Below are 20,879 nucleotides of genomic sequence, written 5' to 3'. Positions count from 1 at the left end.
GTATGGGTTTTTTTTTTTGGTTAATAAGAGCAGTTAATTCAGCTTGTTGGGCTGAAGTAGCTTTGGGACGGGCTTGACTTTCAAGAAGCTCAGTAGAGGTTGTGATGGCATATCCAGCCTGATAGCGAGAGCTAGTAGGATCAGGTTTCAAATAGGAGCCATCAACAAATAGAACTAAATCAGGATTAGCTAAAGGAGTTTCTCTTAAATCTTTTCGGGGAGTTAAAAGCTGTTCAGTTAAATTTAAGCAATCATATCTTGGGTATTTCTTATTGTCAGTTTCTGGAAGGAAGAGTGGTGGGATTTAAAAAAGCCACAGAATGTAGTTTAATATTAGGTGCACTTCATAGGAGGTGAGTCGACTGGCTGAGACATGTTGGGCCAAAGTAGCAGATACTGCATGGGGAACGTAAACATTTAGAAAATTTCCCCACATTGTGTCTACTGTGATCGTTAAGGTTGTGTGTAAACTTGGCAGGGCCAAGATTCTCAGTGATTTGGTAGTTATGATGTAGTTTGGCTGTTGTATAATGATGTGATCACCTCCATAATTAGATTTGATATAGTGTGATCGCCTCCATGATGGGATCTGCTGTGAGTAGCCGATCAGTTGATAGGGAGTTTCCTTGGGGGTATGACCTGAATCCAAGATAGTTGGACTTCCTGGCAAGACTCTTGGACTTTTGCTCACTCTGGATCATGCAGCTGGCTCCTGTTCGATTGACCTCCGGTTCTTGACACTTGAGCTGGCAGCTTACATGCTGATCTTGGGATTTGTCACTCTTTACAGCCCATGAGCCAGAGCACTGCTGTCTGACTTGCAGATCTTGGGTTCGCCAGCCTCTGCAGGTATGTGAATCAGGAGAAGCCTCCAGCCTAACTGTGACTTGGGATGTTCCAGCCTCTACAACCGCGTGAACCATTTCCTTAATATAAATCTCCGCATGCATTTATACACTTTACTGGTTTTGCTTCTCTAGAGAACCCAGCCTAAGATGTCTGCAGTCTAGTTTCAACTAGTTTAGCTGTGGCAGCAACAGCCCTGAGGCAGGAGGGGTACCCTTTAGCTACAGGGTCAAGCTGCAGACTGTAATAGCTTATTGGCCTCTGATGTTCTCCATGTTTCTAGGTTAAAACGCCTAAAGCATTTTCAGAGGCTACATGTAAAAACGGAAAAACCTAGGTGATAGTTAGCAAAGCCTCGTGCAGGTGCATTTGTTAGAGTTTCCTTCAGTTTAGTTGTGACTTCCTGATCCTCTGGTGCAATTTGGAAATAATCTGGATCAGAGGCTTTAAAATATTTATTATTTTAAAGGGTTGAGCTAACAAGGAATCCAAGTTCTACAGTAGCTACAAAGCCCCAGAAACCTATGTAATTGTTTCTTAATTACAGGAATAGGAAAAGCAAAAATAGCTTCTTTCCTCTTAGGATCGATAGAAATTCCTTCTGCAGTAATCACATGACCTAATACCTAACAGAAGACTGGGCTAATTGTAATTTTTCTTTCTTTTTTTATTGTGCTTTAGGTGAAAGTTTGCAGCTCAAGTTAATTGCTCATACAAAAATTTATACATATATTGTTATTTATGTGACATTAGTTGCAATCCCTTTAATGTGATAGCACACTCCCCCTTTCCACCCAGGGTTTCTTGTGTCCATTCAACCAGTTCCCATCCCTTCCTGCCTTCTCATCCTGCCTGTGGACAGGAGGCGCCCATTTGGTCTCATGTATCTGCTTGAACTAAGAAGCACAGTCTTCACGAGTATTATTTTATGTTTTATAGTCCAGTCTAATCTTTGTCCGAAGAGTGGGCTTCAGGAATGGTTTTAGTTCTGGGTTGACAGAGTGTCCAAGAACTGTGGCATTGGGGGTTCCTCTAGTCTCAGACCATTAAGTCTCGTCTTTTTAGTGCTCCACACTTTTCCCCCTCTCTGTCAGGGACTCTCTGTTGTGTTCCCTGTCAGGGTGATCATTGATGGTAGCTGGGCACCATGTAGTTTTTCTGGTCACAGGCTGATTGGAGTCTCCGGTCTGTGTGGCCCTTTTGTATCTTGGGCTAATATTTTCCATATGTCTTTGGTGGTCTTCATTTTGTTTTGCTCCAAGTGGGTTGGGACCAATTGATGCATCTTAGATGGCCGCTTGCAAGCTTTTAAGACCCCAGATGCCACTCACCAAAGTGGGATGCAGAACATTTTCTTAATAAACTTTGTTATGCCAATTGACCTAGATGTCCCCCGAAAACATGCTCCCAAGACTCCAGCCTCAGCTACTTTGTCCCTCAGAGTTTGGTTGTCTTCTGGAAACTTAGAATTTGGTTTAGTCCAGTTTTGCCAGCTTACCCTGTATTGTGTGCTGTCCTTCCCTTCATCTAAGATGATACTTGTTTTCTATCTAGTTAGTGAATTCCCCTTTCACTCCCTCCCCACCCTCGTAACCACCAAAGGATGTTTTCTTCTGTGTTTAAACCTTTTCTTGAGTTCTTATAATAGTGGTCTTGTACAATATTTGTCCTTTTGCAGCTGACTAATTTCACTCAGCATAATGTCCTCCAGATTCATCCATGTTGTGAGGTGTTTCGTGGATTCATCATTGTTCTCTATCGTTGTGTAGTATTCCATTGTGTGTATGTACCATAATTTGTTTATCCATTCATCTATTGATGCACACCTAGGTTGTTTCCATCGTTTTGCTATCGTGAGCAGTGCTGCAATGAACATGGGTATGTATATATCTATTCGTGTGATAGCTCTTATTTCTCTAGGATATATTCCAAGGAGTGAGATTGCTGGATTATATGGAGCTTCCATTTCTAGCTTTTTAACGAAATGCCAGATTGATTTCCAAAGTGGTTGTACCAATTGTCGTTCCAACCAGCAGTGCGTAAGTGTTCCAGTCTCTGAACAACCTCTCCAACCTTTATTATTTTGTGTTTTTTGGATTAGTGCCAGCCTTGTTGCGATGAGATGGTATCTCATTGTAGTTTTGATTTGCATTTTTCTAATGGCTAATGATTACGAGCATTTCTTCATGTATCTATTAGCCGCCCGAATGTCTTCCTCGCACATTTTTTAATTGTTTTATTTGTCTTTTTGTTGTTGTTGTGTTGCAGTCTCTTGTAGATGTTAGAGATTAGACCCTTATCGGATATGTCACAGCCAAAATTTTTTTCCCAGTCTGTAGGTTCTCTTTTTTTTAAATGTTCTGATTTTTTTTTAATTGTATGTCAGGTGAAGGTTTACAGAACAAATAGTTTCTCATTAAACAGTAGTACACATACTGTTTTATGACATGGGTTAACAACCCCATGACATGTCAACCCTCTCCCTTCTTGACTTTTTTTTTCGTTTTTTTTGTTTTTGTTTTTTGGTGAAAATATACATAGCCCAAGATACACCATTTCAAAAGTTTCTGCATGCATAGTTCAGTGACATCGACTACGCTCTTCCAATTGTGCTACTATTCTCACTTTAGATGAAGGTTTACAGATAAATAGTTTCTCATTAAACAGTACACATGTTGCCCTATGACAATGGTTAACAACCTCACAACACATCAACACTGTCCTTACTCAACCTTGGGTTCCCTATCACCAGCTTTCCTGTCCGCTTATACCTTTTAGCCCTTGTCCCTGGACTGCTGTGCCTCATTAGTCCCATTTGGTTTTATGGGGCTGTCCACTCCCTGGCTGAACGGTGAACCTTGGAAGTGACTTCACCACTGAGCTAAAAGGGTGTCTGGGGGCCATACTCTTGGGGTTTCTCCAGTCTCCTTTAGGCCAGTAATTCTGGTCTTTTTTTGTGTGTGTTAGAATTTTGTTCTACATTCTTCTCCAGCTCTGTCCAGAACCCTCTGTTGTGATCCCGGTCAGAGCAGTCAGTGATGGTAGCCAGGCACCATCTAGCTGTATTGGACTGAGTCTGGTGGAGGCCTTGGAAGCTGTGGTCCATTAGTTCTTTGGACTAATCTTTTCCTTGTATCTTGTTCTCTTCATTCTCCCTTGCTCCCGAAGGGATGAGTGTAGGTTCTCTTTTTATTCTTTTGGTGAAGTCTTTTGATGAACATAAGTTTTTAATTTTTAGAAGACCCAGTTATCTAGCTTATCTTCTAGCGTTTGTGCATTGTTAGTTATAGTTTGTATTCTGTTTATGCCATGTGTTAGGGCTCCTAGGATTGTCTCTATTTTTTTCTTCCATGATCTTTATTGTTTTCTATTTTATATTTAGATTTTTGGTCCATTTTGAGTTAGTTTTTGTACATGATGTGAGATATGGGTCTTGTTTCATTTTTTTGCTGATGGATATCCCGTTATGCCAGCACTATTTGTTAAAGAGACTGTCTTTCCCCCATTTAATGGGCTTTGGGCCTTTGTCAGATATCAGCTGCTTATAGGTGGATGAATTTACATTTGGATTCTCAATTCTGTTCCATTGATCTATGTATCTGTTGTTGTACCAGTACCAGGCTGTTTTGACTACTGTAGCAGTATAATAGTAAAATCAGGTAGTGTGAGGCCTCCCACCTTGTTCTTCTTCTTCAGTAATGCTTTACTTATCCAGAGCCTCTTTCATTTCCATATGAAGTTGGTGATTTGTTTCTCCATCTCATTCAAAAATGTCATTGGAATATGGATCAGGACTGCATTTTATCTGTAGATTTCTTTAGGTAAAATTGTATTTTTCACAATGTTCAGTCTTACTATCCATGAGCATGGTATGTTTTTCAACTTATTTAGGCCTCTTTTGGTTTCTTGCAGTAGTGTCTTGTAATGTTCTTTGTATAGGACTTTTATGTCTCTGGTTAGGTTTATTCCTAAGTATTTTATCTTCTTGGGAGCTATTGTAAATGGTACTGATTTTGAAGTTCTCTTTGTTAGTGTAGAGGAATCCAACTGATTTTTGTATGTTTATCTTGTATCCTGAAACTTTGCTGAAATCTTCTGTTAGTTCTGGTAGTTTCTTGTGGATCCTTTTGGGATTTTCTGTGTTTAAGATCATATTATCTGCGAATAGGGATTGTTTTATTTCTTCCTTACCAATTTGGATGCCCTTGATTTCTTTTTCTAGGCTAATTGCTCTGGCTAGGACCTCCAGCACAATGTTGAATAAGAGTGGTGATAAAGGGTTCTCATTCTCACAGGGAATGCTTTCAGACTCTCCATTTAGGATGATGTTGGCTGTTGGCTTTGTATACATGCCCTTTATTATGTTGAGGAATTTCCCTTCTATTCCTATTTTGCTGAGAGTTTTTATCATGAATGGTGTTGGACTTTGCCAAATGCCTTTTCTGCATCGGTTAGTAGGATCATGTTGTTCTTATCTTTTCTTTGTTTATGTGATAGATTACATTGAGTGTTTTTCTAGTGTTGAACTATCCCTGCATACCTAGTATGAATTCACTTGGTTATGATGAATTTTTTTTTGATATGTTGTTGAATTCTATTGGCTAGAATGTTGTTGAGGATTTTTGTGTCTATGTTCATGAGGGATACTGGTCTGTAATTTTCTTTTTTGTGGTGTCTTTACCTGGCTTTGGTATCACAGTTATGCTTTCTTCGTAGAATGAGTTTGGGAATATCCCATATTTTTCTGTGTTCTGAAATATCTTTAGTAGTAGTGCTGTTAACTCATCTCTGAATGTTTGGTAGAATTCTCTGGTGAAGCCATCCGGTCCAGGGCTTTTTTTTTTTGTTGGGAGTTTTTTTATTCCCTCTACAATCTCTTCTTTTGTTATAGGTTTATTTAGTTTTTCTACCTCGGTTTGTGTTAGTTTAGGTAGGTAATGTGTTTCGAGAAATTTGTCCATTTCCTCTAGGTTTTCACATTTTTTAGAGTACAGTTTTTCTCATATTCTTTTATGATCTTTTTAAATTTCAGTTGGGTCTGTTGTGATATTGCCCATTTCATTTCTTATTCAAGTTATTTGCTTCCTCTCCTATTTTTCTTTTGTCAGTTTTGCTAGTGGTTTATCGATTTTGTTGATTTTTTCAAAGGACTAACTTTTGGTGTTTTGACTCTTCTGATTGTTTTTCTATTCTCTATTTCATTTATTTCTGCTCTAATTCTTATTATTTCCTTTCTTCTGGTGCCTGAGGGCTTTTGCCGCTCTCTTTCTATTTGTTCAAGTTGTAGGGTTAATGTTTTGATTTTGTTGCTTTCTTTTTGGATGTGTGCATTTATTGCTATAAATTGACCTCTGAGCATTGGTTTTGCTGTGTATCAAAGGTTCTAATAAGATATGTTTTCATTCTTGTTTGATTCTGTGATTTTCTTTTTCCGTCCTTGATTTCTTCTATAACCCAGTAGTTTTTGAGCAAGGTGTTGTTCAGTTTCCATGTATTTGATTTTTGCTTCCTTGCTTTTTCTAGTATTGATTTCTACTTTTATGGCTTTATCATCAGAAAAGATACTTTGTAATATATCAATGTTTTGGATTCTCTTAAGGGTTGCTTTGTGTCTCAATATGTGGTCTATTCTGGAGAACATTGCCTGTGTGTTGGAAAAGAAAGTATACTTGGCTGCTGTTGAGTGGAGTGTTCTGTATATGTCTATGAGGTCAAGTTGGTTGATTGTGGCATTTAGATCTGCTGTGTCTTTACTGAGCTTCTTTCTAGATGTTCTGTTCTTCGCCGAAAGTAGTGTGTTGAAGTCTCCTACTATTATTGTGGAGCTGTCTATTTCTGTTTTCAATGCTGTTAGAGTTTGCTTTATGTATTTTGGAGCCCTATCATTGGTGCGTATGTATTTATTATGGTTATGACCTCCTGGTGTATTTATCCTTTACTCATTATATAGTGTCCTTTCTTATCCTTTGTGGTGGATTTCGCCTTAAAGTCTGTTTTGTCAGAGATTAATATTGCCATTCCTGCTCTTTTTTGATGGTGGTTTGCTTGATATATTTTTTCCATCCTTTGAGTTTAAGTTTGTGTCTCTGAGTCTAAGGTGTGTCTCTCGTAGGCAGCATATAGACAGATCATGTTTTTTTTATCCATTCTACCACTCTCTGTCTTTTTATTGGTGCATTTAGTCCATTTACATACTGTGTAATTATTGATAAGGTATGAGTTTAATGCTGTGATTTTGATTTTGTGTGTGTGCTGTTGACAGTTTCTTTGTGGCATGTAATTTTCTTTGCTGAGTCATTTTTGTTTAGGTATTTTCTTTTCATCTTTTTCATTTTTGTAGGTTTTATATTTGCTGAGTTTTTATGTTTTTCTTCTTTTTTATTTTGATGGGTAGATTTGTAAGTTTTCTTGTGGTTACCTTTCATTTTATCTCTATTTTTTAAGTTTAAACCAATCTTTTATTTCTTGATACTGCTTTAACTCCCTCTCCATGTGAAAGTTGTTTGACTACACCATTTAGTCCCTCTTTTTTGTTTTAATGTTGTCAGCTTTTACATATTCACATCTCTGTTACTCTGTTTTCAGTGTTTTAGCTTTGACTTATTTTTGTGATTTCTTTACCTGGGTTGATATCTACTTGTTCTGTCCTGTGTTCTAGTCTTGCGTTGTTTTCTGATATTGTTGGTTCTCTAGCTGGAGGACTTCCTTTAATCTTTCTTATAATTTTGGTTTGGTGTTTACAAATTCCTTTAACTTCTGTTTATCTGGGAATGCCCTAATTTCACCTTCATATTTGAGAGACTGTTTTGCTGAATATATGATTCTTGGTTGGCAATTTTTTTCCTTCAAGCCTTTATATATGTCATTCCATTACCTTCTTGCCTGCATGGTTTTTGCTGAGTATTGGAGCTTAGTCTTATTGACTCTCCTTTGTAGGTGACTTTTCGTTTATCCCTAGCCACTCTTAAAATCCTTTATCTTTGGTTTTTGCAAGTTTGATTATAACATGTCTTGGTGACTTTCTTTTGGGATCTACCCTGTGTGGAGTTCGATGAGCTTCTTATATAGATATCTTCTCGTCTTTCACAATATCAGGGAAGTTTTCTGCCAGCAAATCTTCAACAATTCTCTCAGTATTTTCTGTTATCTCCCTCCCTGTCCCCGTTCTGTTACTCCAGTCACTCGAAGTTTATTCCTCTTGATAGTGTCCCACATAATTCTTAGGGTTTCTTCATTTTTCAAAAATTCTTTTATCTGATTTTTTCTCAAATAAATTGGTGTCAAGTGCTTTATTTTCAGTCTTACTAATTCTGACTTCCATTGCCTCAATTCTGCTCTTATGACTTTTCATTGTGTTGTCTAATTTTGAAATTTTATTGTTAATCTTTTGGGTTTCTGTTTGTTGTCTTCCTGTGGATTCTAGTAGTTCGTTACATTTGTCATTCTGATCTTGTGTAGCTTCCCTGAGTTCCTCTATTTCTTTGTGTGTTCCTTGGCTTGGTCTGAGTTTTGTGTGATGTTCGTGATCCCTTGAAGAGCTCTGTATATTAATCTTTTGAATTCTACCTCCAATAATTCGAAGACCTTCGCTTCTTCTGGGAGGTTTCCTGGTTCTTTGTTTTGGTTGCTTGCTGTAGCCATCTTGATCTGCTTCTTTGTGTGATTTGATATTGACTGTTGTCTCTCAGCCATCAATAAGTTATTAATTTTTGTATGTTTACTTACTGTGTCCTAGCTTCTTTTTTTGTTTTGATATGCCCAGATAGGCTAGATGTGTGAGCTACTTTGGTTATTGGTGTCTTTGAAGCTATCAAGTCCTGTCACCAGATGGTTAGAGCTGCTACTAGGTGTTTGAGCCTAGAAGTCCATTTACTTTTCTTGTGTGGATTCAGCTCAGGTGTCCAGGTCATTGGTCACCGAGTGTGTGGTGCAGTTTCTCCCCTACAGACCTAGATGGGTAAGGAAACATAGGGGTGATTGGAGCAGGCACAGGTATCTAGCTGCAGTAGGGGGCTCTGTTCTTTTCAAGGTAGGGGGCTGATGGTTGCCCTTGCATTCCTAGATAGAAGGCATGTCCTTGTCCCCTAAAGCATGTAAGTAGGTGGGTTTTGCATCCAGAATTTGGGCACCCAGTGCTGTTGGGAGGCACCACTTATCCCTGGACCCCTGCTGTAGGTGGATAGGTGGAATGATTGAAGCCGCCAGTCCTCAGGCCCCTGATGTGGGTGAGTGAGGACCCTGCTTAATGGGCAGGGCAGTTTCAGATGTGGTGAATCTGCCACTCCCCCTTGGATGTTGCAGTTGAAAATAGGCTTCAGATATATACCATGTTGTTCTATGCTAATAAGGGCCTACACTGTTGAATTGGACCACACAGGTCTAGGCAGGGATAAAAGGTGTTTGAAGTTCATAAAGCCCTTATGCCTGTGCCTATGCTAAGGGACAGTGCATGTACTGAGTTCCTGGCTTAGGGGGTGTGGGGATTTTTTAAAACGGTGAGACTGGTTTGGGCACAGTTAGCCCTGAGTACCATGCTCAGGGGAATTTGTTTGTTTTTTACCTAAAGCTACAAGACTGGTTTGGGTGTGATAGTTCCTGTTTCCAGCTTTAGGGGCATGGCAATTGTTGAATATTGCCAGATTGGCATAAGAATGTAGCTGGGAGGGTAAAGAGTGAAGGGAAAAGAGGCACTTCTCTGCCATGGAAGTCTCAGAGGGGGAGGAGTTATTTTCATCCCATGTGGTTAGATGCTTGCACTTAACTTTTGCAGATACAGTGCCACTTCCCCTGGCTCTGGAGGCTTGTGCAGACTCTCCGCCCCCCGGTCTCTCCCAATGTGGTATAACGTGTCCCAAGTGCTACTGCTTGCCTCAGCCTGCGTGTGCCAGCTGATCCAGCCTGCTGAGTGCTGGCTAGCTCAAGTCTGGCACATCTTCACTGCTTCTGAACTGTCTCTCCCTTCCCCTGCCGCTCAGTCCGACTCCTCAACTTTGTCTTTGATATTCAGGGATCCTAGATTGTCATATGTGATCGATTCACTTGTTTTGTTGGGTCTTTGTTGTAAGAGGGACCACAGGATTTCCCAGTCTTCCACCATCGTGGCCCTGCCTCTAATTTTAGTTTTTCTGTAGAAACTATATTCTCCAGCAGCTAAGATTATACTACCTTCAGTACAAATTTGGTGGGAGGTGAAACATACCAATAAATTATCAACATACTGTAGTAATGTAGATTCATTTTTAAATTGCAGAGGCTGCAAATCAGCATGAAGTATTTGAGAAAAGTAAGTGGGGGATTCAATGAAACCCTGGGGCATTACAGTCCAGATAAATTGTTGGTTGTCCCAAGTAAAAGGAAACAAATATTGGCTCTCAGGGTGGACAGGAATACTAAAGAAAGCACTACAAAGATCAATTACAGTGAAATGTGTAGCATCTGAAGGAACATCAGAAAGCAATAAGTGAGGATTTGGAACTACTGGAAATCTAGATATAATGATGCAGTTAATAGCCCTGTACAAACCTCCAGCCGCTGTTATTTGGTTTCTTAACAGGGAGTACAGGGGTGTTACAAAGGCTGGTGCAGGGAACAATTAATCCTTTAGAAAGAAAGCCCTGAATAATAGGAGTTAATCCCTCTTTAGCTTCCATTTAAGGGGATATTGAGGGAGTCTTCATAAAGGCTTAGAGGTGTCTTTCTGAATTTTAATGGGTTCTGTTAAAAGTCATCCCACACTGGTAGATGTGGTGCCCCATACGGTTTCAGGAATTAATGAAAAAAGTTCAGAGGGAAATGGTTAGAGAGTGGTAAATTGTCTTTGTACCTGACTAATGCTTGCAAACAGCAAGCAGTTTCTTCATTTTGAATTAGTTCTGATTCAGATCCATCATTAAGGGTTTTGGAGGATCTGACAAGCTCAATAATATTTTTCCTTTTTCTGAAAATTGTAAATGGCAAGCCCATTTAGACAGAAGGTCTCGGCCCAACAAATCGACAAGAATGTTAGGGGTAAGCAGAAAGGAATGTAAATCTTCACTAGGGCCAAGGGAAATCAGAACAGGTTTTGAATAAATTAGTCTGTTCTTGGATTGTAACCCACACAATTTTTGTGGTTTTAGTATTCTGGGGCAGGGACTTTTGTAAACAAGTGTGGTTAATTGCAGAGAGGATAGCCCCAGCATCAATTGAAAATTTGCAAGTCTCTTCATTAATGTACATGGTAGTTTATTCTTGCAGATTAAGTGCCACCATGGGAAAAGCTCCTGTTGTGTCCCTGGAGCCCCTTCATTCCATATCTGGTGGAAGATTCTCTGGCTTAAGCTGTTTCTTTTGATTGTTCTTTAACTTATAGTAGTCCTTTTTCCAACGCCCGTGTTTCTTCCAATAATCGCAGGTACCAGGTTTAGTGCCTCCAAAGGGCATGGATTTACTTTGCTTGTTAAGACATTGCAATTGTTGTAATCGTAAGGCCATTAACTTGTTTACCTAGGAGGTTAGCTTAATTCACAAGGTCTAAGAGAGTTTGTGAGCCGGATTAGATAGTTTGGCAGTGGGGGCTGCTTTCCAATCTAGTCAATGCCTTTTTACTACGGCTGAAAGTTCAGGTTTGAGGCCAGATACAAATACTGCATTGAAAGCTCCTGTAGCCCCTGGGGATGATGGGATCAGTCTTAGACTGTCCAGAAAACCTTTGAAATAATCTGATCTGGTAATCATACACAGTCTCGTCTTTTTTTGTGTGTGTGTGTGTGTAAGAGTGAATTTTTGTCCAGTCTATTACTGGGGGAAAAGCCTTTGGAATGGCCTTTCGCAATCTTTTACTAATAGCCCAAAAATCTTCTAACAGTTGGGCAGCTGTTCTATTTAAGTCCAGTGTTGCCAGGTGGAAAACCCAGGTTCTGCTTGGTACAACTCGTCTCAGCCAATAAATGAGAAACCGAGGTGGGAGAGTAGAAAATTGCCTTTATTTTGTTGCACAAGGAAAGGTAACAGTTGGGTTTGCTACCACCAAGTCTGCTCAGCAAGGACGATGGGGAAGGTTACTTTTAAGGAGTTTACAAGTAGGAAGTTCATACAAGCTGTATTAGCAACATTCTTAATCATACTATGCAGGCGCAATGAGGTTTACATACAACTTCCCGCATTTTTTGTTCAGAAAATGGCAGTTAAACTCCACCCAGAGGTGGGGAAGTTACTATGTATGAAGTCTGAAAGGTTATTGTGAATGTCAACATGGCACCTAAACTGGTTTCTGCCAATTTCCTCTATTTTGGGCAGCAGTTAAAGAGAGGAGACCAGGATTTTAATTTAAAACTATGGGGCATGTCAAGCAAAGGAACCAGGATTTTAATGTAAATCTATGGGGTGTGCAATGTAAAAGAACTAGGATTTTAATGTAAAGCCACGGGGCATGCCAAGCAAGCTGCTTGAGGCATTGGAATTTTCCACAGCCTGGGCACCTCTGTCTTATAGAGCTAAACTGTCTTTGGGATTTCTCCATTCAGCTTGATCTAACCACAACTGGGCCTCCCCTGGCCTGGTTGTCATGTGGACTAGTTGATACAAATCAGGGAGTCCAGGCTGGTAAGCCTCAACAAGGATTCTAAATTCCTCAGCAAACTTGTAAAGGTCCTTCCGCAGTTTTGGGAAACCTTTAGCAATTTTATGTAATTCTGAGCATGTCCAAGGAGTAAAAGTAATTTGGGGAGGATCCTCAAAATCTGCACTGGAATGGATTTTAAAAGGCATTTCAGGAATAGGCTTTATGCTCCCAGTAGTTTCTTTAGGGAAAAAGGGAAGTTCAGACAAAGAGTTAACAGAGAAATCTTTAATAGAATCAGAAGACTACAAGACAGAGGAGGGTACAAAGGAGAGGTAGCCGACAAAGGAGCAGATGGTCCCAGGACAACTTGTATAGTTGTCGTAGAAATCTAACATTGCAATTCTCCATTTTATTTAGTTAATTTAGAATATTATCTTACAGGGAAGTGGTTTTACTCTCAGCAGGTTTTCTACAGGCTTCAAAATACCAATTAGAATAGGCATCCCATTGTTTCTGCTTAATTTGGGAGCCTTTCCTTTCTAATTTACTACACAGAAAACTCAATTTAGATAATTCAAAAGTACCCAAAAGTGGCCACATATTTCCCAGACTATCCTTAGTGAGATTATGACAAATGGATAAATACAAGCAGGTAGCAGAGCCACAGTGCTTGTCCATATATCATGCAGGAGTCCCAGTAGGGAACTCTGTATTGCCCCTAGATATGGCATTTTCCATTTTCAAAGAAGGTTTGAGTTTGTTCAAAGTTTAGAATTCTCAACAAAATCTTGATGGGGGGCACCAGAGGGGTTTGGACAATGTATTGCTTAAACCGATGTGTTCCTTTTCGTTATGTGAGTTTTTGTTTGTGGCTGGCAGGCAGCCTAATGCTCTGGCCTGTCTCAACCTGGCTTATCCTGCCATGGGAGACTGACTGCCTCTGTGGCAGGTGACCACTGTATCAGCTTTTACTGGCCAGCTTGTGCCCTTTGTTTTCTTTACTTATGGAGCTTCAGATTCCACAAACTCAAAAACCTCTAGGACAGTAAATTGCCCACAACTTCACACTACTGCTGCTAGTGGAGGCAAAATTTGGCAAAAAATTCTTGTAAGACCAGAATGAAAACAGACAAGACAAAACAACACAAAAACAAAGCAAAACCATATCCTTTGATAAGTCTCAATGCACTTCTTAGGCAAGAAGGTGCAGCTTGAGGTTTGAGACATTGTTTACCAGCTGGCCGTATCAAGGAGACTGTGGAGACTGAGCGGCTCAAGGGGCCTGTGCTAGTACCGAAAGCCCTGGGCCTTCCTTTGGCTCTTCCAGGTTGCTGAATATACTGCACCTTCAAATTCCACAATTCTGACACCAAGAAACGTCAAAGAGCTAACTGGAGTCTCCGTTAAAGTTAAAGCAGTTTTACTGAAGGAATAAGGCAATCTGGATTGGGAAGCACTTCGTGAGGATTCACAAAAGCACTCCGGTGAAAGAAATTTTTGACAGAGTTTAAGTACAGAAAATACAGGAATTTTTTCCCTGACTATATGTCGTCTTATTATATATCTATTCTAATTGTTTGTTTGGAACTTGTTCACTACTGTATGTCCAGTGCCTAGAACAATAAATATATATTGACTGAATGAATGAAGACTAGCTTCACATTGGTAGATAGCAGTTTTGGAAAATCTCTGAGATATTCCTTCACAACTTTCTGTGGGGAAAGATGAATGAAGGTGAAAGCAGGGGAATCAATCACATGGGGAAATTTTTTCCAAATTAGAAGTGCCTCCTCCAACCCAGTCAACTAAATAATATATCTTTCCCTAAAGCCTGAAACTGGTTCCATAAATACTACTGTGATTCTTTCATATAAGTTAAATGTTACTTGATAAAATTAGTATATTCTTGGCAAGTTCATGAAAAGGGGATCTTCAGTTTTTTCTAAATACAGGCAAACCTGACATTTGGACATTTTTATAGTGATTGTAACTATATAAAAATATATATGAACAAATTTCTCATTAATAGACAACTGGACCTTTGAGGGTTTTTTTTCTTTCCTCTTGGTGCACAGTTTTTAAAGATGCTATTAAGAATTCTATAAAAAAGTTTTAGCAAATGTGCTGTCTACCTCCCAATTTTGTGTTAACAGAAGACATGAGCTTCTAGACATGTAGGAAGAGTTTTGCCTTACAAGAAAAGAACCCAGTGTGAAACTTAACTTTTTTTAAAAAAAGAAATTAATTTTTAAAAATTTTATAAAAAGATTATTTTAAGAAGTATATTTCAGAAGAAAGAAAAAGTTGAGTTGCTTTTGTATGCAGTATTTACATTTTGTTTGCACAGATTATATTTTAACAGCTTTATTGAAATATATTTCATGTGTAAAATTCACCCTTTGAAAATGTACAACTCAGTGGCTTTTAGTACATTCATATGCTGTATAATGTCCATTTGAGCAATGTCTAACCATATAGACATCTGTGGTCCCATAAGGGTTTTTTTTTTTTTTAAGGGAAAGCAGTGCTCCTTTTGTTTATTATTTTCCTCTAATTGTTTTAAAGACCTGTCCCCCCACAAGCCCCAGAGTGAATGAGCAGCAGGGCTCCAGGGTGCATCTCAATTCTCACAGTTCCTCCTCCTCCTCCTTCCCGTTCTCCTGGCTTCATTCACCTGCGCAGTAGCTGTGCAGCCATTCATTTCCAGTGCAGGGCAGCACCTGATGTGGCTCCTCTGCTCCTGCCACAGGCGCCAGTTGGGGCGCCGGCCAGGCCTGGGGCCCTCACGAACTCCTGGCTTCAGGTGGCAGCAATGGCAGCTGCATAGGATCAGGAAGTGGCTGCACCAACAGGGCGGCAGCAGCTAGGGCCACCACTGCCAACCACACACCCAGCATCTGCACACCCACTCCCTGCCTGGTCCCTGTGGCCACATTCCGCAACCCCTGTGCACCCTTCCACCCCCTGTGCCTTCTGTGCAAAGTCCTGATCCGGCTGCCAGCTCAGCCCCCATATGGCCCTTAGTCACAAACCTGGCAAGGCCGGCCTGCTATATCCAGTGGATACGACTCTTGGGCTTTGTCTGGTGGGCTCCCGTAAGATTTTAATATAATAGGCTTTACGGGGGTTGGTTTGTAACTATGGATTTTACGAGGACTATTTATATATAATCTGGTGCTTGCACAACGTCCAAATCTCATAACGTCCTATTTCACAGAACATATCTTAGATTTTAAACAACTCTTGACTGTATATTCACAGAGTTGAATATATTAAACCACTATCTAATTTTAGAACATTTTCATCACCCCAAAGAGAAACCCTGTACCCATTAGCAGTCAGTCACTTTACACTATCCTCTCCCCCAGCTCTCGGCAGCCAATAATTTATTTTCTGTCTCTATAAAAACCAAACCAAACCAGCTGCCCTTGAGTTGATTTTGACTCATGGCAACCCCGTGTATGTCAGAATAGAACTGAGTTCCATACAGTTTTCAGTGGCTAATTTTTCTACTGAGGTGCCTCTGGATAGACTCAAACTTCCAACTTTTTGTTAGCAGCCAAGCACGTTAACTGTACCACTGAGGGACTCCTCTATCGCTATGGATTTGCCTATTCTGGACATTTTCTAATTGTCAGATCATACAATACGTGGCCTTTTCACTCAGCATGTTTTCAAGGTTTATCCATGTTGTAGCATGTATACTTTATTATTTGTTATGGCTGAATACTCTTCCTTTGTGTGGGTATAGCACATTTTGTTTGTCCATTCATTAGTTGATGGACATTTGTATTGTTTCCACTTCTTGGCTCTTAAGAATAATACTGCTTGCATAGACAATTTTTTTTTTTTTTATTGTACTTCAGGTGAAGGTTTACAGAATAGTTTCTCATGAAACAGTAGTGCACGTATTGTTTTATGACATTGGTTAACAACCCGATGACATGTCAATCCTCTCCCTTCTCAACTTTTTTTTTTGGTGAAAATATACATAGCCAAAGATAGACCATTTCAAAAATTTCTACATGCACAGTTCAGTGACATCAACTATGCTCTTCCAATTGTGCTGCTTTTCTCACTTTAGATGAAGGTTTACAGAACAAAATAGTTTCTCATTAACAGTTAGTACACATGTTGCCCTACGACAATGGTTAACAACCTCACAACACATCAACACTATCCTTACTCAACCTTGGGTTCCCTATCACCAGCTTTCCTGTCCCCTTCTGCCTTCTAGTCCTTGTCCCTGGACTGCTGTGCCTCATTAGTCCCATTTGGTTTTATGGGGCTGTCCACTCCCCGGCTGAATGGTGAACCTCGGAAGTGACTTCACCACTGAGCTAAAAGGGTGTCTGGGGGTCATACTCTCGGGGTTTCTCCAGTCTCCTTTAGGCCAGTAAATCTGGTCTTTGTGAGTTAGAATTTTGTTCTACATCCTTCTCCAGCTCTGTCCAGAACCCTCTGTTGTGATCCTGGTCAGAGCAGTCAGTGGTGGTAGCTGGGCACCATCCAGCTGTACTGGACTCAGTCTGGTGGAGGCCTTGCTAGCTGTGGTCCATTAGTCCTTTGGACTAATCTTTCCCTTGTATCCTGTTCTCTTCACACTCCCTTGCTCCCGGAGGGATGAGACTAGTGGAGTATCTTAGATGGCTGCTCACAGGCTTTTAAGACCCCGGACATTACTCACCAAGGTAGAACGTAGAACATTGCCTTTATAAACCATGTTATGCCAACTGAGCTAGATGTTCCCTGAGACCACGGTCCCCACAGCCCTCCGCCCAGCAATTCAGTCCCTCAGGGAGTTTGGATGTATCCATGGAGCTTCCATGACCTTTCCTTGTACCAAGTTATGCTGGTTTCCCCAGTATTGTGTACTGTCTCACCCTTCACCCAAGATACCACTTATCTATTGCCTATTTAGTATTTTCCCCTGCCCCCCCTCCAATCCCTAGTAACCAACAAAAATTGTTACTATTTGTATGTGAAGTTTTTCATGGGTTTTTACAATAGAGGTCTCATACAATATTTGTCCTTTTGTGATTGACTTATTTCACTCAGCATAATGTCCTCCAGTTTCATCCATGTTATGAGATGATTCACAGATTCATCATTGTTCTTTATCGTTGCATAGTACTCCATTGTATGTATTACATAGACAATTTTTTAAAAGGAGATGAGACTTGCTAGTAACTACCACTGGGAAGTGGGAATGGAAATGCAGTGTGAGAAGGAGACATTTTTTACCTTTTTGCTCTAGGTGATTTTTTTTTTTTTAACCAGGTAAATATATTACTTTCTAATTAACACAAATAAAAAAAAACCAATCGCTAGTAAGTAATTTTAGGTAAGTAAGTAATTTTACCTCTCTGGTATTCAGTTTTCTCATTGTAAATACAATTGGACTAAATATTTTTTATGTCTTTCAGTTTTGAAATTATATATACATATGTTTACATAAGATTAAATGAGTGATAATATAGGAATTTTTTCTTTATAAATGCAATGTAACTTTCAGTTTATTTTCATCATAGGACTTAGAGTGGTTATTACAATGGAAGGAACAAATAATTTCAAGACGCCAAGCAAATTATCTGAAAAAAAGAAATCTGGTAAGATTGTTATTAGAAATATCTTAGTATGACTGTTACTTGATCCTTTAATTATTATGTATCATTCACAATCAATTTCAGCATAAGTTCCCTTTATAATGTCGGTCTTGACAAATAAGACTTATTTTATTGGCTGGGGTTTGGTCATCTGAAGACTAATTTTATTAACATTCTAGTAGATTCAGGAGTTCTCTGTAGTGAAGACTCAACTTAGCCTAAATCATTGAGAAACTACTTTTCTACGTTTTCCTTCCCATACATGAATTGCTCTTGTGAGGGAAAGATATTTTCTTAATGGAGAAAGAATAATCCTTTCAACAAATAGTACTGAAACAATTGGATAACCCATTGCTGTCCAGTAGATTCTGACTCATAGTGACCCGTAGGACAGTAGAACTGCCCCATAGGGTTTCCAAGGAGTGGCTGGTGGATTCCAACTGCCGACCTTTTGGTTAGCTCTTAACCATACCCTTATGCAAAAAGTGAACCTTGACCCTCAGCTCACACCTTAGACAAAAGGGTTGAAACTATGAAATGTCAAGAAGATAACATAGCAGAAAATCTTATTTATTCATTTCTAGTGCATACAGTTTTGTATATTGCCCTTGTATCCTCTGACTGTGCTAAACCCACTTTTTAGTTCTATCAGCTTTTTTATAGTTTGTTGGAGATTTCCTACATAGTTGGTCACATTGTATATAAATCTTCTTTCCCCAAGCCATATTACTTTTCTTTTTCTTGCCTTACTGGGCTACCTCCAGTATAATGTTGAATAAAAGAGGTGTAAGTGGACATGCTTGGCTTGTTTCTGATGAAGTATTATGCTAGAGGTACATTTTTTACGGATGCCCATTATCAGGTCGAAGGATTTTCTTTCTATTTCTGGTTTACTGAGAGGTTTTATCATGAGTGGGTATTGACTTTTGTCAAGTGCTTTTTCTGAATATATTGAGACACAGTTTCCTTTTTTAGCCTGTTAGTGTGACAAATTACATTAATTTTTGGTTGGTAAACCAACTTTTTATTAGTGAGATAAACTCCATTTTGTCATGATGTATCATCCTTTTTTATTACTTGATTTGATATGCTAATATTTTCTGTGTTCATGAGAGAGATTGGGCTGTAGTTGTGTTTTGGAATATCTATCTAGTTTGGGTATCCGGATATTCTTACTCATAAAGTAATCTGGGAAGTGTTTCCTTCTTTTTACTTGAAGAGTTTGTGTAGAATTAGTAATATTTCTTCCTTAAGCGTTTGATAGAGTTCACTAGTAAACAAACCCCCTGGGCCTGGAGTTTTCTTAGTGGGAAAATTTTAACTATAACTTCAATTTTTTAAATCCGTATTATTAGTCAAGTTACCTATTTCTTCTTGCCTGAGCTTTGTGTTTTTAAAGGAATTTGTCCATTACTTATAAGTTGTCAAATTTATTGGCATTTATTGGCATAAAGTTATTCATGATATGCCCTTTTAATGTCAGTAGGATCTGGGGTGATGTCTCCTTTTATTTCTGAAACTGGTATTTTATATTTTCTCTCTTTGTTTTCCTTAATCAGTGACTTGAGGTTTATGTTTTATAGATCTTTTAAAGATTTTTCTTGATTTTTTTCTATTATTTTACTATTTTCTATTTCATTGATTTTTCCTTTTATCTTTATTATTTCTTTCTTTCTGTTTACATTGGGTTTAATCGTTCTTTTGCTAGAAAATAAATGAAAGGTCAATTATTGTTTTAGACCTCTTTTTCTAATATAACCATCGAAAGCAATTAATTTTCCTCCAATTTACAAAATATCAAAATTTGTGAAATTGGAGGAAAATTTATTGCTAGGAGGTTTAAAACAATGATTGATGCTTCATTTGTTTTCTAGCAAAAGAACAATTAAATTTTTCAGTCATTTCAAAATAATTTCTAATTTTCTTTGAGATTTTTATTTTGACCCATGGGTTCCTTAAGAGTATGTTGTTTAATTTTCAAATATTTAGAGGAATTTCCAGATTTTTTTAGCTATCGATTTCCAGTTTAATTCTATTATGGTGAGAGAACATTCTCTGTATGTTCTCTACGATTTATTAAGACTTACTTCCATTTTCCCCTTACTGTCTTTTGTGCTATTGTTGTCATATGTTTTACTTTTATATATGTTATAAATCTCACAATACATTGTTGTTATTAAAAAGTCAATTACCTTTTAAGAAGATTAAAAAGTAAAGAAAAATGACTTAGGTTTTGTGACATATTTACTGTTTCTGTTGCTCTTTATTCCTTTGTGCCAATCCACATTTACATCTGGTATCACATTCCTTTTGCCTAAAGAACTTCCACATTTCTTATAGTTGATGAATTTTCCTGCTGGTGATGAGTTTTTCTCAGCTTTTGTTTGTCTGAAAGAGTCTATATTCTCTTGTAGCATTCTATATCCTAAATAAAAGTAGAATTCTCATACTTTTTGAAGGACATTTTCAATGGATATTGAATATTAGGTTGTTAATTTTTTTTTTCTTCCAGTACTTTAACGATGTCATTCTTTTGATTTTTGTTTGTTTGTATAGTTCTAACAAGATAGCTGCTATTTTCTTATTTTTGTCCCTGTAGGGTCACTATGAGTCAGGATTGACTCAATGGCAACAGGTTTTTTTTTTTTTAAATCCTTGGGAGACAGGCCTGATGGTCTGCTTTTGAAAAGTCACAGCCTTGAAAATCCTATGGAGCAGTTCTATTCTGCATACATGGGGTCTGCATGAGTCGGAATCAACTCAGCATTAACTAACGACATGTAATGTGTCATTTTTCTGGCAGCTCTTGGTATTTTCTTTGTTCATAGTTTTCGTCAATTTGATTGTGATGTGCCTTAGTATAATTTACTTTGTGTTTCTTTTGT

At 38.7% G+C, this 20,879-nt stretch overlaps 1 protein-coding gene across 2 annotated transcripts in view; it reads left to right on the top strand.

Moving 5' to 3' along the window:
* The first annotated feature begins 834 nt into the window (after positions 1-834).
* Positions 835-20,879, top strand: part of PBK (PDZ binding kinase) — a 39,487-nt gene continuing 19,442 nt past the window's right edge. Inside the window, exons 1-2 of one of the 2 annotated variants that reach the window (XM_004382183.3) lie at positions 835-849; positions 17,920-17,997. In XM_004382183.3, coding sequence (XP_004382240.1) covers positions 17,940-17,997 — 58 coding nt within the window. In that variant the 5' untranslated portion in view covers positions 835-849; positions 17,920-17,939. Of the gene's footprint in view, positions 850-17,919; positions 17,998-20,879 lie in introns of those variants that run through there. The other variant, XM_023736727.1, reaches the window with a different exon arrangement.

This window comes from Trichechus manatus, unplaced genomic scaffold (genome assembly GCF_000243295.1).
Source record: "Trichechus manatus latirostris isolate Lorelei unplaced genomic scaffold, TriManLat1.0 scaffold00091, whole genome shotgun sequence".
Taxonomy (NCBI): Eukaryota; Metazoa; Chordata; class Mammalia; order Sirenia; family Trichechidae; genus Trichechus; species Trichechus manatus.
The sequence above is the reverse complement of the archived record's forward strand: the minus strand, read 5'-3'. Positions and strand labels throughout refer to the sequence as shown.